This window comes from Macaca nemestrina, chromosome 20 (assembly GCF_043159975.1).
Source record: "Macaca nemestrina isolate mMacNem1 chromosome 20, mMacNem.hap1, whole genome shotgun sequence".
NCBI classification, from domain to species: Eukaryota; Metazoa; Chordata; class Mammalia; order Primates; family Cercopithecidae; genus Macaca; species Macaca nemestrina.
In genome coordinates this window covers 2,977,959-3,003,834 of record NC_092144.1, presented here as the reverse complement: position 1 = coordinate 3,003,834, position 25,876 = coordinate 2,977,959, and the positions used below count along the sequence as shown (strand labels likewise).

Below are 25,876 nucleotides of genomic sequence, written 5' to 3'. Positions count from 1 at the left end.
AGGGTGGGGGTACACAGGGCAGGGGAGAGGGGGTGCCTCTGAGGTGGGTGTGAGAACAGCATTTGACCCTGAGCCAGGGGTATGCCAGCCTGCATGAAAAGTGAGGAGTGGGGAGTCTGGCTGCAGGTGGGGTAGCCACCCCACAGTTGGGGGGACAACCTGCAGTGGGTCAGTGAATGGTGTCTGGGGGCCGGCCCATGGCCCAGGGACCAATCAGAGAGGAGAGCCCTTTCCCAGGGCCAAGGTGGGCCCTGGAGGTCTGTCCTCTGGGCAGGGGTTCAGAAATGACCCCTCTGAGTACCCGAGAGCAGGGTTGGGGGTGGTAGAGGCTGAGCACCAGGGGGCACCCCCTGAATACAGCAGGAGGGGAGACAGGACCAAGGACAGCCAGGGACTGGGTAGACCTGGGGGCAATTGTTTTCAGTGGCTTGATTTTTAGTGTGGGTTTTCTTCTTCTTTTTTTTTTTAGATTCTCACTTTCTTATTTTTTATTTTTTTTTTTACAAATAGAAATACATCCCTTTTCAATTTTTATTTTTTATTTCATGTCACTGTTTTGTCTTTTTTTTTTTTTAAACTACACGAGCAGAACATGCAGCTATGTGTGTGCGCTGATATTGTTTAAAGGTAATACTTATTCTCGGAAGGCAAGGCACATCTTGTGGTAGAAAATTTCGTGCAAATTAGGAAACATGGAATTTTTTTAAGGTTTTTTTTTGTATCTTTTTTTTTTTTTTTAAAGAGGAAGTGGGGGGCAGAGGGGGGGCGAGGGGGAGGGAGATAGAGCCAGGTATAATCTGCCATGCATGTGTGTCAGCGCCGCCAGCTGACCTCGGGAGCCAGGTCGCAGGAGTCCTTGACTAAGCACCATGCAAAGTTAGGTAAAGAGTTGGTTCTCGTCGCGCCCTGACCCTCGGGAGCCCGGCTGGCCCCCCTCCCCAACCCCACGACCCCCACCCTGGCTGAGAAGCTTCCGGACACCCCAATGGCACAGCCCTACCACCCCCTCCCCTGCCCGCCCTCCTGGAGAGCGGCCCACGCTTTGGTCCCCAAGGGCCACCGGGGGGCGGGGCCCTGAGGACAGACAGACGGACGGACGGACCAAGGGCTCGAGGCCAGAGGATGGCGAACCTCTCTTGGGGGGTGATGGGGAAGGGTCCTGGGTCTTTCTCTTCAGGAGCGAGCGGGTTCGCCAAGCTCCTGGGGCTAGTTTGGGAGGAGAGTCTGGATTTCGGGGGCAGGGGGGTGAGGCTAGGAGCAGGTGAGACCCGGAGACCTGCCCTGGCTTTGGCCTGGGTGCGGGGAGGGGGCCGTGGTGGGGGGAGATTCTCCCTAGGCATGGAGGTCAGTTGGGGTTGGGCTGGGTGGGCCGGGGAGGGGGCCTTGTGTTTGAGCTCGTTGGCCCTAAAACACCTGACACCCCCTCCCAGGCCTCCCCTAAAGATGGCGATCCCAGGGTGGGGGTGGAGGTGTGGATGGGGCCGGGGAGCCGGGGTGGGGGGCACCTGGCTTCCCCAGCTTAGTGTTTTTGGAGCGGCTCAACGGAAAAACGCTTAGCAGATGGGAGGCCCCCTGCACGGCCGCGAGGGGGCCCCGAGGTGCGACGCCGAACCCCCCCAGAACCCTCCCCGTCCCGAGCGGGGACCGCTGGCGTCGGCCTCCTCTCTCCTCGGGGGCTCAGCCGTTATGCACGTCCCCCGGCTGGGCCCCGCTTGGGGGGGCGATGAAAGTGCAAACGGCAGTCCCCCTTCGCTGGGAGGCACCAGGGAGGGGGGTCGCTCCAGAATGTAAGGCACTGGCAGCGGAGGCGTGGGGGGCGCACGGGCTTCCCCAGAGCCCATCCCCGCGCCCCGGCAGGGCAGGATGCTTGGAAGGTGACGCCCAGCTCTGCCCCTTGGGCCACGGAGGGGCCCCATCTCTCTAGCTCTGGGGGGGGGGCACGGCGATGAGGGGTGACTGGAGGGGCTGGTGGAGGGGCTGGAGGGGAGGGGGAGGAGGCCCGTGGCCATTCCGTGTCCCAGCTGGACAAAGAGGGGGGGGCGGGTGGTGGGAATCAGGCACTTAAACCACTCGCTCTCACCTCCCACCGCCAGGGGCTGATGGGGGGGGGCTCCAGACGGGCACCCCCAACTCGGGGAGCTCTGGATGTCCCGGCTCCTCCATCCGCTTCTTCGGAAAGTGCATTTCTTACAGTGTGTGCAATGTGGGTCCCTCCCTTTGGGGGTGTGAGCCGGGCGAGGTGAGGGGGGGCCTCCTATGCCGGGGGTGGGGGGGGGAGAGTGGGGGGGGCCGGGATCAATTGCATAATTGCATAGAGACTTCTCCTCCCAAACGGGCGGGCGCGAGGGCTGAAAGAGTCCCCAGCGAGACAGCGAGTCGGCCGGCGCTTTGGGAGGGGTGTGTGGGGAGGCCCCACAGCAGGCAGGGCCCCCTCGAGGGCCAGCAGGTGCCTGGGCCTCGCTCCCTCCCCTGGCCAGGGCTAGCAAGCGCCACGCACCCCCATGACATCACCACTCGCCTGCCCCACCCTGCCCGCCTCCGCGGTCTCTGCTGCCCGGCCGGGGTCCGCTGCGTCTCCCTTTCCCCCCAGTGGCTGCGTCCTCGGTGGGGAGGGCGGGGGCCGGTCCGTGTCCGGCAGAGGCGCGGGGGCCCGGGGAGAGGTGGTTTTGCTGGGTGTCGCGCCTGTCGGCCCTGGGCACAGGCTCCAGGCTGTGCTCACCTGGTCTCCGGACAGAGCCAGGGCCTCCGGGGCGCGGGCGGGTGGCAGGCGTCTGTCCTTCCCGAGCAGCAGGCGGAGAGATGAATAATTTAGGAAGACGCCCTTGTCCCGGGTCTCCCGTGGGGTGGCGGGGCCTGACCCTCCAGTCCTGTGGCCTTGGCGTCCCGAGAGTTGGAAACGTTGCGTCTTTACCTTTTGTCTTCTTGCTTGGGTGGGTTTTTAGTTTTTCTTCTTCTTCTTTTTCCTTTGTTTTTTCTTTTCCTCCTGCGTGTGTGCGTCTGTGTGTTTTGTCTTTTCGGCCGGGCTGGGGGTCGGCGGGGGGTGTTCTTGTTCACTCTAATTTTCCACCGAAAACGTGGGCCGGGGGCCAGCTGTGCGGCCCCCTGGGATTCCCGGGACGATGGAGAAGGGGCGAGGGAAGAAGACCTTTGCTATCCCAGATACCAGGACTGAGTGGCCCAGTGGCGACAGAGAGAGGGGGAGGGGGAGAGAGAGAAAGGGAGAGAAGTCAAGGGGTCAGACTCTGTTGCAGACATGTTTTGCCTCTTCCCACGCTCCCCCCCTACCTCCTGCAACCCTGGGACCTCAGTTTCCCCATCCCAGGCTCTAACAACCTGCTGGGTGACCCAGGGCAAGTGACTTTGTCTCTGAGGAAGGCTGCCAGACACAGCCTTCTGTGGATGCCCAGTAAAACCCGAGTTCTGGTTAACACAGAATTCTTTTAGTATAAGTCTAGCCCATGCAACATTGGGGATATACTTATACTTAAAACGATCTGTTTATCTGGAACTGTATTTTATATTTTATTTATTTATTTGTTTGTTTGTTTGTTTTTTGAGATGGAGTTTCACTCTTGTTGCCCAGGCTGGAGTGCAATGGAGTGATACTGGCTTACCACAACCTCAGCCTCCTGGGTTCAAGCATTTCTCCTGCCCCAGTCTCCCGAGTTGCTGGGATTACAGGCGTCCACCACCATGCCTGGATAATTTTTGTATTTTTAGTAGAGATGGAGTTTCACCATGTTGGCCAGACTGGTCTCAAACTCCTGACCTCAAGTGATCTACCCACCTTGGCCTCCCAAAGTGCTGGAATTACAGGTGTGAGCCCGCACTCCCAGCCTGGAACTCAATCTTATTTTATTTTATTATTTTATTATTTATTTATTTATTTATTTAGACGGAGTCTTGCTCTCTTGCCAGGCTGGAGTGCAGTGGCATGATCTCGGCTCACTGCAACCTCTGCCTCCCAGGTTCCAGCAATTCTCCTGCCTCAGCCTCCCGAGTAGCTGGGATTACAGGCGTGTGCCACCATACTCAGCTGATTTTTGTATTTTTAGTAGAGACGGGGTTTCACCATGTTGGCCAGGATGGTCTCACTCTCTTGACCTCGTGATCCGCCCGCCTTGGCCTCCCAAAGCGCTGGGATTACAGGCGTGAGCCACCGTGCCTGGCCTTTATTTTATATTTTAAAAATCATTTTCTTTTTTATTTTATTTATCTTTATTTATTTATAAGACAGAGTCTTGCTCTGTTGCCCAGGCTAGAGTGCAGGTGTAATCTTGGCTCTCTATAACATCTGCCTCCTGGGTTCAAGTGATCCTTGTAACTTAGCCTCCCGAGTAGCTGGGATTACAGGCATGCCCCACCACACCCAGCTCATTTTTGTATTCTTAGTAGAGACTGAGTTTGTCCATGTTGGCCGGGCTGGTCTTGAACTCCTGGCCTCAAGTGATCCACCATCTTGGCCTCCCAAAGTGCTGGGATTACAGGCAGGAGCCACTGTGGCCAATTTATTATTTTATTTTGAGACAGGGTCTCGCTCTGTTGCCCAGGCTGGAGTGTAGTGGTGCCATCATAGCTCACTGCAACCTCCACCTCCTGGGCTCAAGTGATCCTCCCACCTTAGCCTCCCAAGTAGCTGGGACCACAGGTACATACCACCACACCTGACTAGTTTGTTTTTTTTTGTAGAGATGGGGTTTCACCATGTAGACCAGGCTGGTCTTGAACTCCTGCCTCCCAAAGTGCTAGGATTACAGACATGAGCCACCACACCAGCTGCCTTGTTTACTTCATAAAGAGTTTTTTTGTTGTTGATTTTTTGAGACAGAGTCTTACTCTGGTCACCAGGCTGGAGTGCAGTGGCGCGATCCTGGCTCACTGCAACCTCTGCCTCCCGGGTTCAAGTGATTCTCTTGCCTCAGCCTCCCGAGTAGCTGGGATTACAGTCATGCACCATCACACCTGGCTAATTTTTGTATTTTTGGTAGAGATGGGGTTTCTCCATGTTGGCCAGGCTGGTCTCAAACTCCTGACCTCAGGTTATTCATCTGCCTTGGCCACTCAAAGTGCTGGGATTACAGGCATGAGCCAGTGCGCATAGCCTTGAGAATGTTTTTAAAAAGTAAACAAGAGGCCGGGTGTGGTGGCTCACGCCTGTAATCCCAGCACTTTGGGAGGCCGAGGTGGGCGGATCACCTGAGGTCAGGGGTTCGAGACCAGCCTGGCCAACATGGTGAAACCCTATCTACTAAAAAATACAAAAATTAGCCAGGCGTGGTGGCACGTGCCTGTAATCCCAGCTACTTGGGAGGCTGAGGCAGGAGAATCGGGGGTGGAGGTTGTGGTGAGCCGAGATCGCGCCACTGCACTCCAGCCTGGACAGCATAAAACAGTCTCAAAAAAAAAAAAAAAAAAAAAAATGCTAGGCGCGGTGGCTCAAGCCTGTAATCCCAGCACTTTGGGAGGCCGAGATGGGTGGATCACGAGGTCAGGAGATAGAGATCCTCCTGGCTAACACGGTGAAACTCCGTCTCTACTAAAAAATACAAAAAACTAGCCAGGAGAGGTGGCGGACGCCTGTAGTCCCAGCTACTCGGGAGACTGAGGCAGGAGAATGGCGTGAACCCGGGAGGCGGAGCTTGCAGTGAGCTGAGATCCGGCCACTGCACTCCAGCCTGGGCGACAGAGCGAGACTCTGTCTCAAAAAAAACAAACAAAACAAAAAAAAAAAACACGAGAGAAAACAAAAAAATTTATCCCCTTTAATGATGACCCCAGCCCCCCCATGAAGGAGGGAGTAGGTCTCCCTCCACTGCTCTGTTTTGTGGGAAGAAAGTGAGGCCCAGAGAAGTCAAGGAACTTGCCCAAGGTCACCAGCATGGAAGTGGCAGAGTGGGAGCTTGAACTCAGGCCTGTCTGACTCTGGCTCTCGTTTCTGCTCCTGCCCAAGGCCAGCCCCCTCGCCTGCCTCTCAGGACCCCCTTGGCATCTTCTGAGCACTGTCCTGGGCGTTCAGGGCCCATCCTGTCACAGGACCTCCGGATGGCCCCCCTCTCACCCCACAGAAGTTCACTAAGCGCAGGGGAGCTGAGGATGGCTCTCAACCTACCAGAGGCGGGAGACTGAGGCTCGGGGGGGGAGGTCTGCATGGGCCTGTACCCAGGGTCATGTAATTTGGGGACAGCTCTGGCCTCAGTCTCTGCAGAGAAGCCGCTGTCCAGACCCCTGCACTGGAAATGCAAACTGCAACCTTGGATGGAGCATCCAGTGTGGACTGTGAGGGGAGGGCTGTGCCTCTGGACCGGGGAAGACCCCTGAGGTTAGAGGCGGGGCTGCCCCCCCACCCCTGTGGCAAATCATTCAACAGAGCCCCTCCAACCGGGCAGCTGCTGGGCCAGCCCATGGAACTGGCGCCACCATGGTTCCCAGCGTCCCACCTCCAGCCAAGTTCAAGTTCATCTTGGCCATTACCTCATGTCTGGTTTCTGTTGGCAACCGACAGACTCTGGGCGTGACCCTCCCGTGGTGGACCAGCCTCCCCTCAGCCCTTCCTCTCCCTCCCCCCTCCCCTCCCCTTCCTGCCTGGCTCTGGCCCCAGCAATGGTGATGGGGGAGGTACCCTCAACTCCATATCCTCCCACTCAGCTGAGGGGAGACCGAGGCAGCGGGTGTGTAGGGTGAGGTCTGGGCTCTGGTATCCCGCTGGCCTGGCTGCAGCCGCTTGTGTGGCTCCGGGCATGTGGCTCAACGCCTGCCTTGTCCCCCACCCTCGGTTTACCCACCTGCTTACGTGGGCCCCCGTGCAGGAGAAATGTAGGGGCGTGGAGGGCATCACAGAGGGGAGGGGCCGGGGCATCAGAGCCACTCAGCCTCACGGTGGGGGGATTAATGGGGAAGGACAAGGGGGGATGGGTGGGTAACTGACCAGGGCGAGATCAATTAGCATTGATCAGAGGGAGGGATATTGATCGGGGGAGAGTCTGTGGACTGGGGGGTGTCGGGAGCCGGAGAGGCAGAGGGGAAGGGGCGCCCACCCAGGCTTCGGGGGAGGAGGGGGCAGAGGGAAGCGAATCCCTGCCAGGAATAGAGGAGGCGGAGGCAGAAGTGCTGACTGGCCAGAATCGGAAATGAGAGGCCTCTGAGCTCAGGGTCCTTTGAGCGGGAGCGGGGAGAGCTGCTCTCACTGCTTCTTCCCTCCCTCTCTCTGGGGTCTGCAGGGAGGCAGCGGTGCCCGGCCTCACCCCGGGTGCTCTTAGTCCAGTCAGGGCAGCAGCGCTGGGGTCCTCCCCAGACCTGCCCTCCCCTGACACCCACTTTGGGGACCTCGCCTTCCCCCCAACTCATGCTCCCCTGAGAGCCTCTTGACAATGTGTCACCTCCCCTCTGTGCCCCAGAAAGTTCTGACTCCCAGGCCTGGCGGGTGGCCACTCCCTCCCTCTGAACCCTTCTGTGGCTCCCCACTACTCCAGAGCAAAACCCAGCCCAGGTCATCTGTCTGGCGCCTGCCATCGGAGGTCTCTCACATTCCAGCTATTTCCCACATCGCCTCCCCACAACAACATTGCCTATGCTGAGACCCCTGCCAGTGCCTCCCCACCCACCCCATTCCACCAGCCCTGTTCCCATTCCTTCTGGGTTCCCAGAGGGGTCCAGCCAGTCAAGAGAGGGATGCTAAGAAAGATGCCGCCCTTGCCTGCCTCAGTTTCCCTCCCCTCCCAGGCTCGAGCGGGGTGGGGCTGGAGCCAGTGCAGTCTGAGAAGGGTCCCGGGCCCTGGCAGGACTGCCCGGTCAGAGTTTCATCCAAGGCAGAGGCTGGGGAAGGGTTAAGCGGGCGGCCTCCTCCCGCCGCAGCTTTTATTAGCTTTGGGTTCTGAACCACTTAAGACATTCCCAGCCTCCGGCAGGGAGAGATGCGGGGTGGGGGTGGCAGAGGTAACGCCTGGCTCCATCAGCACCGGGCGAGGGAGAGGGTGGTCGGTCATAGGTGGCCCAAATCCCAAAGCGAGGAGTCCTGGATGTCTGCTCGCAGGGGGCCCTGACCAAGCCACTCCCCTCACCGGGGCTCTGTGGGTGCAAGGCAGGGTGCTTAATGTTTAGGGGGTGTGGGGAAGTCTGAACCTATCTGTGCCCTTTCTATCCCCCAGTGCCCTTCAAAGGCTCCTGGTGTGGGTACCCAAGGCCAGAGGAAGAGACAGAGGTTCAGAGCAGCGCTGGGCTGCAGCCCTGGCTCCTGATCCAGGATTCCCTACACCCATGGCATGCGGGTCTCCTCTGAACTCAGAAGCAGCTTCAATCCTTGCTTCCTCTCTGGCTGGTTTTGTGGAGCCTGGGAGGAGAGGGAGGGGCCGCCTACAGGCGTCCTGGGCACCCAGCACAGGGAGGGAGGGGGAATGCCATGTCCCCTCCCCCACCCCATCCGCTCAGCCAGGACAGCCCCGCAGGGTCCCGGGGAGGCCCCCTGACCCTTGCCTGTGCGCTCTGCATCAGGAAACCTCCCGCAGTGGCCGGAAGATTTGAACACGGCCCCTGGGGACCCCACACATCTCCACGCTCTGCAGTTCTTTGGCTGCTGGGTAGACCAGAGCTCGTTTCTCTCGGCGTCTGGACCTCCCAGGCCTGCGGCAGCCGCCCCTACATCCTCCAACCCTCTCCCCAACAGAAACCGGGGAGACAGCAGAGGCTCAAAGGTCCGGCTGCTCACCCACAACCCGAAGACGCGCTCACACACTCCTGGCCTGCACAGAGCCTCTTGCGGGGGTCGGGGGTGAGGGACACCTGGGCCTGGGGCTAAGGCTGCCCTCCCACGCCCCTACTCCCTAGACTGCTATGCAGCCTCAGGCAATTCACTTCCCCTCTCTGAACCTCCTCTGTCCACCGCCTGCCTGCCCGACTGCCTTCTGGGGGTGGTAGGACCCTGGCCACGCTCACTCAGCCGCAGCTGCCTGATCATGAATGTCAGCATGGACACGAACGCCGGCCCCTGCCCCATCTTGTCTGTTCTACTGACAAAGCCCCTCTGCCCCCACCCCTCACACTGGCTTTGATGTGGGCTGGAGCCTGGGGTGGGGGCTCAGATGCTGTCCTGGGAGGCCCCACGCCCCGCCATGGGCTGCCTCGGTTTCCCCGGCTGGTCCCTCTAGGCCTCAGTGTGGATGGGGGATGGAGGCTGGGGGCGGGGGGTGATGCGCTGTGTGACCCTGGGCAGATCCCCTTGTCTCTCTGGGCCTTAGTTTTCCCATCTGTGCAATGGGAAGCAAATGGTAACGACACTGGTCCCATAGCTCTACCATGATGGTACCATGATGGTCTCCAGGAGACGCCCCTGGGGACCCCACAGGCTGAGTCTGGGGCCACACCCCATCCCCCCAGGACCAAGGTGGAGGGAAATTTGGCCTCAGGGAGAGACCAGGCGGGGGCTCGAGGCCCGGGTGGGGTGTGGGAGGCTGGCGCCCCTGTGCCGGGGGTGTGGCGTGGGACCCAGCAGGCCCTCCTCGCCCTGAGCCCCCCGGGCCGGCCCCACTGCCCTGCCCCTCCCGACCCCCCAGCCGGCCTCTCGGCCCCTACCTGTGCCTGATAAATGCCCGCAGGATCCCTTGGTCCTAATCCCACAAAGGAACGGTTTGCAGGGGACGTGTCGGGCGGAGAGTAGGCTGCAGGGAGGAGAGAGACCGAGAGCCCATTAGCGAGGGGTTGCGGGAGCCGGGGCAGCCCTGGCCCCAGAGATGGTGGCCACCGCCAGGCGTCACGCAGCCGTGCCTCCGCACCCGGTGCCTGGGGCCTCCGAGCCTGCCGCCCTCCCTCGGCTGAACCGAGCCCCCCTGAAAGGCCCGAGGTCCTTGGGAGGCGGGGATCCTGACTCGAGGGGCCCGGGGGTCACGGCTGACATCGCCCAGGTGGGCAGGGTGTCTGCTGAGAGGGAAGGCAGGATGGCTCCGTAATGCACAAAACCGCCCATGAATTATTCAGGGTGTGCCGTGCCCGCCCGGTCCTGCCACTGAGGGCTGCCTCCGCGCGGGGTGCATGAATTATTGAGGGCGTTTTATTAATCTTCCTCCCGGAGAGGGCAGAGGGCGGGCTGGGTGTGTGCATACATACAGATGTGCATATTTATATTTCAGTCTCAGCGATTATATTTTGTCGGCGTGTGAGTAACTCACGGCCTGGTGCTACAGCGGGGATGGGGGCCTCAGACAGGCCGGGACCCAGGTAGGGGGAGAAGAAGCTGCAACAGGTGGGGTCCCCAAGTTGTCCTGGCTGGGGCTTGGGGGAGCTGGAGGCAGCGAGGCTCAGGGGGAGAAGCAGGAGTAGATTTGCAGTTAAGAGCCCCCGTGCAGAGAAAGGGGGGTGGAATCCATGCCTATCCTGCATTTATTAAGTGTCTACTGTATGCCAGGCATTGGGCATAATCCCATTGAGCCCTGAGTGTACCCTACGCAGCATCCTGTATCTATTAAGTGTCTATTGTATGCTAGGCACTGGGCATAATCCCACCGAGCCCTGAGTGGGTCCTACACAGTATCCTGCATCTATTAAGTGTCTACTGTATACCAGGGTCTGGGCACAATCCCGCCAAACCCTGACTGGGTCCTATGCAGGATCCTGCATTTATTAAGTGTCTATTGTATGCGAGGCACTGGGCATAATCCCATTGAGCCCTGAGTGGATACTACACAGTATCCTGCATCCATTAAGTGTCTACTGTATACCAGGCTCTGGGCACAATCCCACCGAACCCTGAGTGGATCCTCTGCAGGATCCTGCATTTATTAAGTGTCTATTGCATACCAGGCTCTGGGCATGATCCCACTGAGCCCTGAGTGGATCCTATGCAGTCAATGCTCCCATTTCACAGATGAGCAGGCAGGGACGGGGGGCAAGAATGACCACAGCTGCCTGACACCACGCAGCGTCAGGCGCCACAAGGAACGTCCTCCCTGCCTCCCTGACCCACGTCACCGGCTTGTTTCCCACTGCCCTGGGAATTGGGCACCAAGGCGAACCCATTTTGCAGCTGAGAAAACTGAGGCTCAGAGAGGGGAAGACACCTGCCTGAGGTCACACAGGGAGAGAGCTGCAGAGGCGGGATTCCAGCCCAGGGTGGATTTGGGGCCGATCTCCTCCAGCCAGTGCTCAGAAGAAGCCGTTTTTTTTTTGTTTTGTTTTGTTTTTTTTTTTTTTGAGATGGAGTCTCGCTCTGTCACCCAGGCTGGAGTGCAGTGACGCGATCTCGGCTTACTGCAAGCTCCACCTCCCGGGTTTACGCCATTCTCCGGCCTCAGCCTCCCGAGTAGCTGGGACTACAGGCGCCCGCCACCTCGCCCGGCTAGATTTTTTTGTATTTTTTAGTAGAGACGGGGTTTCACCGTGTTAGCCAGGATGGTCTCCATCTCCTGACCTCGTGATCCACCCGCCTAGGCCTCCCAAAGTGCTGGGATTACAGGCTTGAGCCACCGCGCCCGGCCAAAGAAGCCGGTTTTTATGGGCAGGCAGCCCGGGTTCTGGCAGGCAGTGGGGCCGGCGGGGAGGAACGCCGGGGCAGGGGGAAGAGGAGCTGAGGGCGCACAGAAGGAACCATGGCCACCAACTGCTTGGGTGGGGTGGGGTGGGGGGGTCTCATTTGGAGAGTGAGGGACAGAGATGCTCAAAAAGGGGGGTGAGGGGCAGATGGAGTCCATGGGGAGAAGTCTCTGGGTTCTGAGATGTCTGGCGCCCTGTGAGGGTGGGTGACCCACCCAAGCCTGCATGGGGGTCACGGGACAGTCTGGGGATAGAGCCACTGGGGACGAACAGGGTGGACCTCAGGACGAGGATGCCAGGACCGAGGGGCCATCCAGCGGCCACCCAGAACCACATCCAGAGGGCGGAAAAGTCTAGAAGGTGCAGTGGCCAGCAACCCAGGGGCTTCTGGGTCAGGTGGACAGGCAAAGAGGGTCCCATCTAAAGGTGTGGTCCAGTCCAGATCACCCAAAGGAACTGCGCCTGGCGTAGCTCCTTCCTCCCCAAGAAGCCAGAACTCTGGAAATGTTTATGTAAAACGTCCTGATTTTAAAATTATAACAACTGTTCTCCTTTTCCACAAAAGACCAGTCTGGGGGTGGAGTCTGGCCCTCGGGCCACCACTGTGAGATCCATGTCCACTGTCAGCTGCATGACACACCAGGGAGCATTTCTGATGGCCCATGGTGGGCACCGGGGTCCCCCAGGCGACTCGGCGAAGGGGACAGACCCTGGACTCTCATCCTGGCCCGTGGCTTGGTCCGGTCAGCCCCTAAGGCTGCCTCAGCCCTACATGGGCCCAACCACATGGCCCCGGGCTGTTTTCCGGAGACCCACCAAACTCGCCAGGCCCCGCAGGGTCGGGCCTGACCTCTGACCTGGCAGTGGGGCTGGGGAGGGGACAGGCCCCCCTGCGGACATCCGCCCCACCAGGGCACCACTTCCCGCGTGCTTACAAGGCGAGGTCGGCGACGTGGCTCCTCCCTCGGAGGTGGTGGCGGGTTTGGTGGCAGGGGGGAGCGCCAGCCGTGGCAGCCCCGGGGGCGGAGGTGCCAGCATCTGAGCAGAAAGGCAGTGGCTGGGCATTTTGAGCTGACCACTTCCATTTAACTGGGGGAACAGAGAGACACGTGGTTAAGGGGTGGGCTCCCCCTCTACCTCGGGCTGCTGGCGCCGGCCGCCCCCGGCTCTGTGCACGGCCCCGGGCGGGATGGCAGGCTGGGGGAGCCAGAGTGTGGGTGTGACCATGGCGGGTTTGGTGGGTCTGAGGACGGCCGGAGGTGGAGGGGCCTAGGGACGCCCGCTTACTGGTGTCATTCAAAGCCCGGCACTGCTGGGGCCACGCTCACTGCATCTCCTCCGTAAATCCCCTGCACGCCAACTCGACTGAGTTCCTTCCAAACAGTGCCACTGCCTCCTAACAGCAGGGTCTCTGCGTTTTTCCTAATTCATTACGAGCACGCCATCATCCGCCATCATCCACGGCCCGGCCCGTGGTTCTAAAGTCCGAAAAGCTCTGAACACCCAAAGCTTCCTGTGGAGTCTGGCAAACGCTGTCTCGCTTGAACTGAGTTTGGTGGGTTTTTTGCAATCAATTTCTTCCTGCCCCCCGCCCCAAATCTTTTTTCCTTTTTGAGACAGGGTCTCGCTCTGTCACCCAGGCTGGGGTGCAGTGGCACAATCAGAGCTCACTGCAGCCTCGACTTCCCAGGTTCAAGCGATCCTCCCACCTCAGCCTCCTGAGTAGCTGGGACTACAGGCACCCGCCACCATGCCTGGCTAATTTTGAAGTATTTTTTTTTTTGTGGAAACAGGGTCACGCTATGCTCCCAGGCTGGCCTTGAACTCTGGGCTTATGCAGTCCTCCCACCTTGGCCTCCTAAAGCGCTGGGATCACAGGCCTGAGCCGCTATGCCCAGTCCCTCCCTGCCTTGTGTTAACACGAGTACCACTCACGCAGTTGCTGGGACCTGTGGGTGCTACCCAGACCCCACAGGGTGCGACGTGACGTGTCTGAAACCCTGGCATCCGAAAGCATCTCAATTCTGACCCAATCCAGCTGCTTCCCAGAACGACAGAGGAGGGGACTTCAGAGCCGAGTCCCCAAGACCCTTCAGAGCACAAGTTGTGCCTTCGTGTGAGCACGTGGCCCCCGGGAGGTCACCCGGAGCTGCCAGGAGAGGCCCCAATGCGCCCCGCCCGACTCACCGGTCCAGGTTGCTGGCTGGCTGGGTCGCAGGCCAGCGAGACAAGATCTTTGAGCGGGTCCTGGGGGTTGAGATGAGGTGGGTAGCGGATGGCCGTGTGGGGGAAGTAGGTGGAGGCCGTCTGGGGCAGGATGGACGTCGTAGGGAAATGCAGAGCGGAGGACGGGTGGGGGCTCCGGGTGATCCCTGCGGAGACAGTGGGAAGCGGGGGTTACTTGGGGGCTCCAGCCGGTCTGCTCTGTGACCGTGTGACTGTGTGTCTGCGGGTGTGATTCCTGCCTGCATCTCAGTGCGTTTAATAACAACCAAAAAAAACCCCAGCCGCACTGACCACATTTACACCCAAATTCCCTGACTCCCACGGCAACCCCAATGGGACTGTGATATTATCCTGTGTTTTAATTTAATCTTTTAGTTTTGCAGATGTAGGGGTCTTGCTATGTTGCCCAGACGGGTCTTGAACTCCTAGGCTCAAGCAATCCTCCCTCCTCGGCCTCCCAAAGTGCGGGGATTACAGGTGTAAGCCACCGAGCCTGGGTTTTTTCTTTTTTTTTAGACAGTCTTGCTCTGTCGCCCAGGCTGGAGTGCAGTGGTATGACCTCAGCTCACTGCAACCTCCACCTCCTGGGTTTAAGCAATTATGCTTCAGTCTCCCCAGTAGCTGGGATTACAGGTGCACACCACCACGCCCGGCTAACTTTTGTATTTTTAGTAGAGATGGGGTTTCACTGTGTTGGCCAGGCTGGTCTCGAACTCCTGACCTCTGGTGATCTGCCCACTTCGGCCTCCCAAAGTGCTGGGATTACAGGTGTGAGCCACCGCGCCCGGCCCCATCTTTTTTTTTTTTTTTTTCAGACGGAGTCTCGCTCTGTCACCCAGGCTGGAGTGCGGTGGCCGGATCTCTGCTCACTGCAAGCTCCGCCTCCCGGGTTTACGCCATTCTCCTGGCTCAGCCTCCCGAGTAGCTGGGACTACAGGCGCTCGCCACCTCGCCCGGCTAGTTTTTTGTACTTTTTAGTAGAGACGGGGTTTCACCGTGTTAGCCAGGATGGTCTTGATCTCCTGACCTCGTGATCCGCCCGTCTCGGCCTCCCAAAGTGCTGGGATTACAGGCTTGAGCCACCGCGCCCGGCCCTTTTTTTTTTTTTTAACAGAAGATGACAGGGTGGCCTTCAGGGGATGTGTCACCTGCCTGAGGCCACACAGTATCAGGTGGCAGTCCCGGAATTTGAACCCAGCCCATCTGGCTCCATGGTCTATACTGTAAACCTGGGGTTGGTAAGCTCTTTCTGCAAATGGCTGAATAGTGATTTTTTTCTTTTTAAGAGATAGAATCTCGCTTTGTCACCCAGGCTGGAGTGCAGAGGCATGATCATGGCTCACTGCAGCCTCGACCTTCTGACTTCAGGTGATCCTCCTGCCTCAGCCTCCCGAGTAGCAGGGACATGTGCCACCACGCCTGGCTAATTTTTTGTATTTTTAGTAGAGATGAGGTTTCATCATGTTGTCCAAGCTGGTCTCACAACTCCTGGACTCAAGCAATCCACCTGTCTCAGCCTCCCAAAGTGCTGGGATTACAGGCATGAGCCACTGTGCCCGGCCTAAATCCAGCATGTAAACCCCGTCTCCATCAGCCATCACTCCTCACCCCCTCCCCCAGCCCCAGCACCCACACATCCCCTTCCTGCCTCTGTGGCTGGGTCTGTCCTGGACATTTCATAGAAATGGGATCACACGCTGTGTGGCCTTTTGTGTCTGGCTTCTCTCACTGAGCGTGACGTCCTCAAGGTGGCCTGCGTCAGAGCCTCGTGCCTTTTCATGGCTGAGTCATATTCTATTGTGATGCCTGCCTTTTCCTCTTTCTAAACAGTTCAGTGATTTTTAGTATTTTCACTATTTATAGCAGTCACTCCCCCGTCTCCCTAGCCTCTGGCCAGATAGTAAATATTTTTGGCTTTTGACCACGTGGTCTCTGCTGTTATTACTCAGCTCTGCTGAGGCAGGGTGGGAGCTGCCACGGGACATATACAAAGATGTGGTCGTGGCTGTGTGCCAATAAAACTTTATTCATAAGAACAGGCAGCCGGGGGGCTGGCGTTTGCTGACCCCTGGGCCAAATGACTGCTTTGATTTGGGTCTGCCTCTCTGTGTGCATGACTGCGTAAAGAACTAAATATTTTATCACTAGAACGTGGGGTAGTAAGCAATATTTGAGGCTTCCTACAATTGGTCCCGCTTAATCCCAATGGCAACCATGGGAGGTGATTTTTTGTTTGTTTTGTTTTGTTTTTTTGAGATGGGAGTCTTGCTCTGTTGCCCAGGCTGGGGTTCAGTGCGCACGATCTTGGCTCACTGCAGCCTCTGCCTCCCAGGTTCAAGAAATTCTTGGGCCTCAGCCTCCTGAGTAGCTGGGATCACAGGCATGCATCACCACACCAAGCTAATTTTCATATTTTAGTAGAGACAAGGTTTCACCATGCTGTCCAGGCTGTTCTTGAACTCTGATCTCAGGTGATCTGCCTTTCTTGGCATCCCAAAGTGCTGAGATTAGAGGCGTGAACCACCCACCGTGCCCGGCCGAGGTGGAGATGCCTCTCTCTCTTTTTTTCTGAGACAGAGTCTCGCTCTGTCACCCAGGCTGGAGTGCAGTGGCGCGATCTCGGCTCACTGCAAGCTCCGCCTCCCGGGTTCCCGCCATTCTCCTGCCTCAGCCTCCCGAGTAGCTGGGACTACAGGCACCCGCCAACCACACTCAGCTAATTTTTTGTATTTTTAGTAGAGATGGGGTTTCACTGTGTTAGGCAGGATGGTCTCCATCTCCTGACCACTTGATCCACCCGCCTAGGCCTCCCAAAGTGCTGGGATTACAGGCGTTAGCCACCGTGCCTGGCCTTGTTTTTTTTTTTTTTTTTTGAGACAGGGTCTTGCTCTGTTGCCCAGGCTGGAGAGCAATGGCGTGACCTCGGCTCGCTGCAACCTCTGCCTCCTGGGTTCAAGTGATTCTCCTGCCTCAGCCTCCCAAGTAGCTCGGACTACAGGTGCACACCACCATGCTCGGCTAATTTTTGTATTTTTGGTAGACATGGGGTTTCACCATGTTAGACAGGCTGGTCTTGAACTCCTGACCTTGTGATCCACCTGCCTCGGGCTCCCAAGGTGCTGGGATTACAGTCGTGAGCCACCGAGCCTAGCCTTTTTTTTTTTTTTTTTTTGAGATGGAATCTTACTCTGTCACCCAGGTTGGAGTGTAGTGGCACGATCTCCGCTCACTGCAACCTCCGCCTCCCGGGTTCAAGCAGTTCTCCTGCCTCAGCCTCCCAAGTAGTTGGGACTACTGGTGCGTGCCACTATGCCTGGCTAATTTTTGTATTTTTAGTAGAGACAGGGTTTCACCACGTTGGACAGGCTGGTCTCGAACCCCTGACCTCGTGATCCACCTGCCTCGGCCTCCCAAAGTGCTGGGATGACAGGCGTGAGCCACTGCGCCGGGCCTCGTTGGCAGCTTCTGATCCTGCCTGTCCATCAGTGTCTGGGGTTGGAATGCGGGGATTAGATTGAGACGGGGTGAGGGGAGTGAGGTGAAGGGTAAGCCCCGGGTTGCAGCCTCTTCTTATACAAAGGGGGAAACTGAGGCCCAAAGAGACTGAGTCCAACCTCTCAGCTGGGCTGGGACAAGGCCCCGGGCGCTGTCCACTACGGCACCTCTGTGGTTTTCTGCCCACCTAGAAGGCTACAGCAATACGACTCATGGTCAGACATCCAGTGGGACTTCTCTGGCTGTGAGAGGCCTGAGCGCAGGGCCCGCTGCCCCTCCCTGCCAGGGGCCCGTGGCGCTCACCGCTGTGCACGGCGATGACAGGCCGGTGGTGCTGGGTGAAGCTGGAGAGGCGGGGAGAGTCCTGGGGGGACGGGCTGTTGAATGGTGACTTGTCCATCTCTGTCTTCTTCACCGGGGACGAGATGCCTGTGGAGGGGATGGGACGAGAGAGTCACAGGCTGGTCACACCCCAGGAGCCCTGGACCTTCCCCAAAGCCAGCCTCCGAAGGGATAGGAAGCCTCATCACCCTGCCTTCTCTTCCCCTAGAATCCTGAAGGGGAGAGGCTGTGAGCCCATTACACGGAGGAGTAAACGGAGGCTCAGAGCAGAGAAGGGGCTGGCCAAGGCGGCACGGCCAGGGGATGGAGAGCTGGGTACCAGCACGTGCCCCTGGGCCTCGCTCCCACCTGTTGCCTACTCTCCTTCCAGAGAAATGGGAAGGCTCCCGACTGCCCCATCACCTAGAAGTCACCCGAGCCCTAGAGAAGGCGCAGGGAGGGCAGAGACAGTCAGGTCCGAAGCCCAGTTAGACCCTGACTGGCTAAGTGTGTGCAGACAAGCCCCAGCTCAGCTCTGCCTTCCTTCATCCACACGGGAGGAAGGAATGGAGCCTCCCGGGGTCTGAAATGAGGTGCATCCACCCTCTGCAGTGCCTTGCTGGCGTCACTCTGCAGACAGGGGCCTTACTACCTCCCAGGCTGCCTGGGACAGAAGGCGGGACAGCCCCCAACTCAGCAGCTCAGCCCCTCGCACCCTCCTCAGTGAATCAACAAATGAAGAAACAGATGGAGGCCGGGCACGGGGGCTCACGCTTGTAATCCCAGTGCTTTGGGAGGCTGAGGTGGGCAGATCACTTGAGGCCAGGAGTTCAAGATCAGCCTGGCCAACATGGTGAAACCCTGTCTCCACTAAAAATACAAAATTAGGTGGGCGTGGTGGCGGGTGCCTGTAATCCCAGCTACTTGGGAGGCTGAGGCAGGAAAATTGCTTGAACCTGGGAGGCGGAGGTTACAGTGAGCCCAGATCACGCCATTACACTCCAGCCAGGGCTACAGAGCCAGACTCTGTCTCAAACACAGAAAAAACAGATGGACAGCCAGGCGCGGTGGCTCATGCCTGTAATCCCAGCACTTTGGGAGGCCGAGGTGGGCGGATCACGAGGTCAGGAGTTCGAAACCACCCTGGCCAACATGGTGAAACCCTGTCTCTACTAAAAATACAAAAATTAGCCGGGTGTGAGGTGGGCACCTGTAATTCCAGCTATGCGGGAGGCTGAGGCAGGAGAATCGCTTGACCTGAGGAGGCAGAGGCTACAGTGGGCTGAGATTGCGCCATTGCACTCCAGCCCAGGCAACAAGAACGAAACTGTGAAACTCCGTCTCAAAAACAAACAAGCAAGCAAACCAACCAAAAACTGATGGATGGACTCAGATAGGCTCACCCACCAAATGCTGGCTTCCCTCCCGCTCCAGGCACCCCCCTGGAAAGCCCCTGGGTGTGGGGGAAGCAGGTGGTCCACGGTTCAAACCCCGGCTGGCCATGGGGCTGTGCAACCTGGGGTGAGCCGCCACATCCACCCCTTTTCATAAAACAGGGGATTCTGTGAAGCTCTGGCATTTCCATCGGGAGCAGTGTGGGAGTGGCAGCTGTGAGGACTGCGCCAGGGGTGCCTGTGTGGGTGAAGCCCACGGCCGTCCCGGATCCCTGGGCATGAGGGCATTCTCTGAGGATGCCTTCAGCCCAGCTTTCCGAGGGAACGTCAGCCACCCAGCTCGAAAAATGTTAGTTACTGCAGGAGCCACTGCTGCTGCTATTTGGGGTGAGTGGGGAGATGTCAGGGTGCCCCTTGACACTTGCACCCTGTCTTTAAAATGAAGTGGGAACACAGAGTCCCAAAGAGGGCCATTTTGGGTATTTCCTGGAGGCTGGGGTGGAGTCCCGGCTCTGGAGCGGACATGCCTGGCCTTCTGGGGCGGTGTCTTTTTTTTTTTTTTTTTTTTGAGATAGAGTCTTTTTTTTTTTTTTTTTTTTTTTTTTTTTTTTGAGACGGAGTCTCGCTCTGCCACCCAGGCTGGAGTGCAGTGGCCGGATCTCAGCTCACTGCAAGCTCCGCCTCCCGGGTTCACGCCATTCTCCTGCCTCAGCCTCCTGAGTAGCTGGGACTACAGGCGCCCGCCACCTCGCCCGGCTAGTTTTTTGTAGTTTTTAGTAGAGACGGGGTTTCACAGTGTCAGCCAGGATGGTCTCGATCTCCTGACCTCGTGATCCGCCCGTCTCGGCCTCCCAAAGTGCTGGGATTACAGGCTTGAGCCACCGCGCCCGGCCGAGATAGAGTCTTGCTCTGTCACCCCGTCTGGAGTGCAATGGCGTGATCTCGGATCACTGCAAGCTCCGCCTCCCAGGTTCAAGCAATTCTCCTGCTTCAGCCTCCTGAGTAGCTGGGATTACGGGCGCCTGCCACCACGCCCGGGTCATTTTTGTATTTTTAGTAGAGACGGGGTTTCACCATATTGGCCAGGCTGGTCTCCAACTCCTAGCCTCAGGTGATCCGCCCACCTTGGCCTCCCAAAGTGCTGGGATTACAGGCATGAGCCACTGCGTCCGGCCAATTTATTTGTCACCCAGGCTGGAGTGCAGGGGCACGACCACAGCTCACTGCAGCCTCAACTTCCTGGGCTTAAGTGATCCTCCCACCTCAGCCTCCCAGGTAGGTGGGACCGCAGCCATGCACCATCATGCCCAGGAAATATTTTTTTTAGAGACGAGGTCTTGCTATGTTGCCCAGGCTGGTCTCAAACTCCTGGCCTCAAGCGATCCCCTTGCCTTGGTCTCTCAAAGTGCTGGGATTACAGGCGTGAGCCACAGCACCTGGCCCCAGGGAAGCTTTTTCAAGTGAGGGCTAAGGATCACTTCTCGCCTGAAAAATGCAGTGTCCTGGGCCCTACCCTATCCCTGGAAATGGAATCTCAGGGAGGCGTGCCCTGGAGAGCCACAGTTTTAGAAAGGATTTTTACATTTCTTTGAAGGTAAAACATATCTACTGAGACCATCCAAACAGGGTGATGAGTTTAGCATCCCTTCGACCTGGCCCTTGGAGTTCCTTACCTCCAGGGTGTCTCAGGTGGGCACTGCGGACACCGGGGCCGGATCGCTTTCTGGGGTGGGGCTCTCCTAGGCACTGCAGGGTGCTGAGCAGTGTCCCTGGCCACCACCCATTTCATGCCAGGAGCACCCCCCAGTTGTAACAACCACAGATGTCCCCAGACATCACCAAAAGCACCCTGGGGAAGAATCACCTGTGGGTGAGACCTTCTGGGTTAGGGGATCCCATGGACCCTCCATGAGACTGTGTCCCATGATCCTCTGCCCTGCTGAGGTCCCAGGAGGCTGCACACACTGAAATCCACACCGAGTGAGGAGGGAGAGAAGAGGTGAATCCCAGGAGCTGGGGTCCCCCTGGTTTCTACCGTCTGCCCTGTCAGGAGCTTCTCCTGGTGTCTGGTGTGAGCAGTGACATAACTCAGTATTTCCAAATAATTCGCACAGGATTTCTCAGTCTCGACACTGCTGATGCGGGCCAGATCGGTCTCTGTGGAGGGCTGTCCTGGGCACTGCAGGGTGCTGAGCAGCATCCTTGGCCTTCACCCACTCCACGCCAGGAGCACCCCTCAGCGGTGACAACCATAGATGTCCCCAAATGTGACCTGGTATCCCCAGGTGATGCCCTGATGAGAAACGGTGAGGGTGTCACCGTGTTTTGGGTCTCCTGCTGACGGTTCCACAGGTACCTCCAGGCATCTGTGTGGCACAGCCCCTTCCCAGCCCTGTCCCCACCTCCTCTGTCCTCCCAGCATCGCTGTATCCTTCCCCGAATGGGGTTACCACTCAGGGAACTTCTGTCCTCTCTGATGGCTGCAGCCCAGAGGGAGCCCAGATCCAGGACCCAGCCAGGGGGACACGCGGCTCTTCATCTACTTTTGTCGCTATGGAACCAGATGTCCCACGGCCCTGCACACATCATGCTGTGAGGAGTGAAGGTGTCGCCGGGACACATCCCAGAAGCAGGTCAGCAGTTTGCGGGGACCCGGGAACACCCGGCTCTGGAGGAGACTGGCACCCAGGACACCCACACGGGGGGCAGGAAGGATGACGCCTCCACTCATGCCCAGTCTGTGAACACTCACGGGGGAACACTCCGGAGGCCCTGGGCATGGATGCTGAGCCATCCAGAGAGGCCCCACTGCCCAGTGGGATGCCATGAAGTCTGTGACCAAGCTGGGCCCCAGCAGCCAGGCCTGGGCTTTTCTAGGGCAGGAGGATGTGGCAGGAATGAGAGTGGCCTGGAGGCAGGGAGGCCGGGCTGGTCCTGTCGGCATGTATGTGTGGGTATGTATGCCTGTGCACGTGTGCATGTGAATACATACATGTGCATGCATGTATGTGTGTATGCCTGCATGCATGTGCATAGATGCACGTATGCGTGCATGTCTGTGTACATGTGTACACATGTGAGCGTTTGTGCACGTGTGCATGCCTGCATGTGTATGCCTGCACATGCACGTTCATGTCTGTGTATGTGTGCATGCCTGTGTGTGCACATACGTGTATGCATGCGTGCATGTCTGTGCATGTGTCTATGCATGTGAATGCGCATATGCGTGTGCAATGTGCATGTGAATACATGCACACGTGTGTGCCCGCACCTGCATGTTCATGTCCATGTGTGCATGCATGCACACACATGTACACATGTGTGCAAGCATGCATGCATACATGTGTGCATGCCTTGCACAGGTGCGTGCATATATGAATGAGCATGCACGTGTGTGTGCAAGTGTGTATGAGTGTGTGTAGGGGCTGGCAGCTCCCTGCAGGCGCGGGCCACGGCGGGAATGAGGTTAGGGTTGTCAGACGCTCACTTAGGAGGATTTCCTAGAACAGCTTGTCCTGGATGGAAATAGTCTGGCTCAGACTCCACCCCCTGCCGCCACATCCCTGCAGACACCGCTAGAGCTTCCTGAGATGGGGCCAGCGGGAGCCAGGGCAGGGCAGGAAGGAGGGGGGAGCGCAGCCCAGGCACTGCGAGAAAGAATAACCCAGCATGCTCCCGGCAGGCTCTGCAGACACTGACTCTGCACCCTGCCTCCAAGCATCCTCCGTCTGTTCAGCAGGCATGCCTGGGACCCCGGTGGGACCTCCCTGTTCAGCCAGCGGGCCTGTGCGTCCCCCACCCATCTCAGTGGCCATTTTTCCTCTCAGGGAACACATCCGTATGCCCCGCCCCGCATCCTGCATGCCTGGTCTGAGAATATTGACTGTAGGGAGCACGCAGGCCCGCGGGCTCCCCCGTCGGAGCTTCTTCATGTCTGTTTAACACACACGCCCATCTGACCTCCTCTCTGTATTTAACGAAAGGCCCTCATCACCCCTGTCGGGGCAGCCATCTGTGTGCTCAACAAACAAGCCCATCTCCCACTGAAATGCCTGCTCCCCAAGGGGGCCAAGGCCCACTCCTGCTGGGCCTCTAGGGTCTGGGGTCAGGAGGGGGCCCTACGCAGGGCGCGTGGAGTGGACAGAAGCACCGACGCAGGTCATGAATCTGCTGAGGACAGCAGTGACCACTGGGCGTTGACAGTGCACCAAGGCCTCCTCTGGGCTCTGTAGACATTTGGGACTGGATCGTTCTCTGGGGTGGGGCCATCCTGGGCACTGCAGGGTGCTGAGCGGTGTCCCTGGCCTCCCAGGTGTCCCTGGACCCACCCTCCATGCTAGGACCACCCTGCAGTCGTGACAACCACAAATGTCCTCAGATGTCACCCAGTGTCCCCTGGGGGCAGGATCACCCCTAGGTAAAACCCCCTGGCTTAGAGGATTCCATGGACCCCCAAGAGACTCTGCGTCCCATGATCCTCGGCCCTGCTGAGGTCCCAGGAGGCTGCACATGTTGAAATCCACACCCTGAGTGGGTGGGAGAGAGGAGGCGAATCCCAGGAGCTGGGGGTCCCCTGGTTTACACCGTCTGCCCCACTGAGAGTTTATTCTGGTGTGAGTGCGGGGCAGACCTTTTTTTTTTTTTTTTTTTTTGAGATGGAGTCTCGCTCTGTCGCCCAGGCTGGAGTGCAGTGGCCGGATCTCAGCTCACTGCAAGCTCCGTCTCCCGGGTTCCCGCCATTCTCCTGCCTCAGCCTCCCGAGTAGCTGGGACCACAGGCGCCGCCACCTCGCCCGGCTAATTTTTTTTGTGTGTTTTTAGTAGAGACGGGGTTTCGCCATGTTAGCCAGGATGGTCTCGATCTCCTGACCTTGTGATCCGCCCGTCTCGGCCTCCCAAAGTGCTGGGATTACAGGCTTGAGCCACCGTGACTTTTTTTTTTAAGACAGGGTGTCGCTCTGTTGCCCAGTCTGGAGCGCAGTGGGGCAACCATAGCTCACTGCAGCTTTGATCTCCTGGGCTCAAGAGATCCTCCCAACCTCAGCCTCTCCAGTAGCTGGGACCACAGGCACATACCACCACGTGCAGCCCATTTGGTATTTTTTTGTAGAGACAGGGTTTCTCTGCGTTCTCAAACTCTTGGGCTCAAGTGATCCTCCAGCCTTGGCCTCCCAAAGTGCTGGGATTACAGGCATGAGCCACCGTGCCCAGCCTCAGTTTTTTTTTTCACATTAATTAACACAGGTTTCTCAGCCTCAGCACCGTAGACATTGGGGCTGGCTCGTTCTCTGGGGAGGGGCTGTCCTGGGCACTGCTGGGTGCTGAGCAGCGTCCCTGGCCTCCACCCACTCCATGTCAAGAGCACCCCCAGTTGTGACAACCACAGATGTCCCCAGACACCGGCCAGTGTCCCTGGGGGTGGGGCAGCACTGCCCTGGGTGAGGACCTTCTGTGAAGGCACTAGCCTCCTCGCATAATGTGGTCCTCACAGCTGCCCTGTGCAGAGCTTACAGGAGCTGCAACCATTTCACAGATGTGGAGGCTGAGGCCTGATGGGAGAAGTTACTCACCTAAAGCAATAGAACCAAGCGGGGGTGGAGGTGGAGTTGGAACCCAACTCTGTCCCTCCCCAGGCCACGCTCCAAAAGGGATGGGCAGGCCAGGCTCGGTGGCTCGGAGGATCACTTGAGGTCAGAAGTTCGAGACCAGCCTGGCCAACATGGTGAAACTCCATCTCTACTGAAAATACACAAATTAGCTGGGCATGGTGGTGGGTGCCTGTAGTCCCAGTCCCAGCTATTTGCAAGGCTGAGGCAGGAGAATCGCTTGAATCTGGAAGGCAGAAGTTGCAGTGAGCTGAGATCATGCCACTGCACTTCGGCCTGGGCAACACAGCGAGATTCTGACTCAAAAAAAAAAAGGGATGGGGGAAGCCCAGGGTGACAGAGGAGAGGAATGGATGGGGGCTGCCTGCCCTGCCCTGTGTAGTAACTGCCTGTGGATGGGGCCTGTGTCACCTTCAAGTGGGGGCTACACCAGCAGCAAAAACAAAGCACCGGGGGGCTGCTCGAAGACGCCTTCCCTCCACCCCACGCAGCCGGGTAAGCAGGGAGGCCTCAGGGGGAGGCGGCCAGGAGAAAGGGCACTCCTGGCCCAGGCCCCAAGCGGGCAGAGCCTAGAGGCTGGAATGTGGGGCCTGGAGGCGTGCTGTGGGGGTCTTGCCTGGCAGGATCCACCCCAGGCCTTTGTGAGCCTCAGGGTGGGGGGCTGGCTGAGCACTGCCCGGAGAAAAGGCCCCAAGGCTGCCAGAGGAAGGGAGAACTGCTCTAATCAGCTTAACCCCCTTAATGAGCGGCTAATTGGGGACTGTCTAGACAGGAAGCTGGAAAGGCCTGGGAGGAGGAGGAGGAGGAGGAGGGGGAGGAAGCACAGGAGGAGGAGGAACATCCCAGGGTGGTGGCCAGGGGCCAAGGGCACCTTCGGGAGAGACCCTGCCCGCCTGGGTTCCTGTTTTGTGTCCTCCCTCTGCGGAAGCACCCAGCCTGGGACCACCTTGCAGGCTGCAGCAGTAAGCCTGAACCTTCCATGCCCCCGGCCCCTCTGGCCCTTCCCTTGGGCCCCCTGGCCCTTGCCTCGGTCCAGCAACGAGGTTACAGCTGGGAACCTCAGGAACCCCACTCCAGCCCAGGGGCCAGGCCTGTTCTGAGGCATCCTCCTTGGGACTTCAGAGGCTGCGAAATGTTTATCGATGCAGGCCACAGCGATGGGAAGAGGCCCAGGAAGCACTGGGCGTAAGCTCAGGGCTCTGCCCCTTCCTTGCTGTGGGACCTTTGGGCCTCAGTTTCCCCACTTGTCAACTGATGGCCGGGGCAGCCCAGATCTCAGTGTTGCCGGGGAGGGGAAATAACCCAGCTTAGGACATCG

At 58.3% G+C, this 25,876-nt stretch overlaps 1 protein-coding gene across 5 annotated transcripts in view; it reads right to left on the bottom strand.

The window, feature by feature from the left end:
• Nucleotides 1-521: 521 nt before the first annotated feature.
• LOC105485585 (nuclear factor I C) overlaps nucleotides 522-25,876 on the bottom strand; it is a 110,458-nt gene continuing 85,103 nt past the window's right edge. For 2 of the 5 annotated variants that reach the window (XM_071085920.1, XM_071085919.1), the window contains exons 7-11: nucleotides 17,542-17,667; nucleotides 13,705-13,889; nucleotides 12,453-12,606; nucleotides 9,565-9,650; nucleotides 522-3,168 (exon numbers count right to left, since the gene is read on the bottom strand). In XM_071085920.1, the coding sequence (XP_070942021.1) occupies nucleotides 3,151-3,168; nucleotides 9,565-9,650; nucleotides 12,453-12,606; nucleotides 13,705-13,889; nucleotides 17,542-17,667 (569 nt within the window). In that variant the 3' untranslated portion in view covers nucleotides 522-3,150. The remainder of the gene's footprint in view (nucleotides 3,169-9,564; nucleotides 9,651-12,452; nucleotides 12,607-13,704; nucleotides 13,890-17,541; nucleotides 17,668-25,876) is intronic. The other 3 variants (XM_071085922.1, XM_071085921.1, XM_071085923.1) reach the window with 2 other exon arrangements.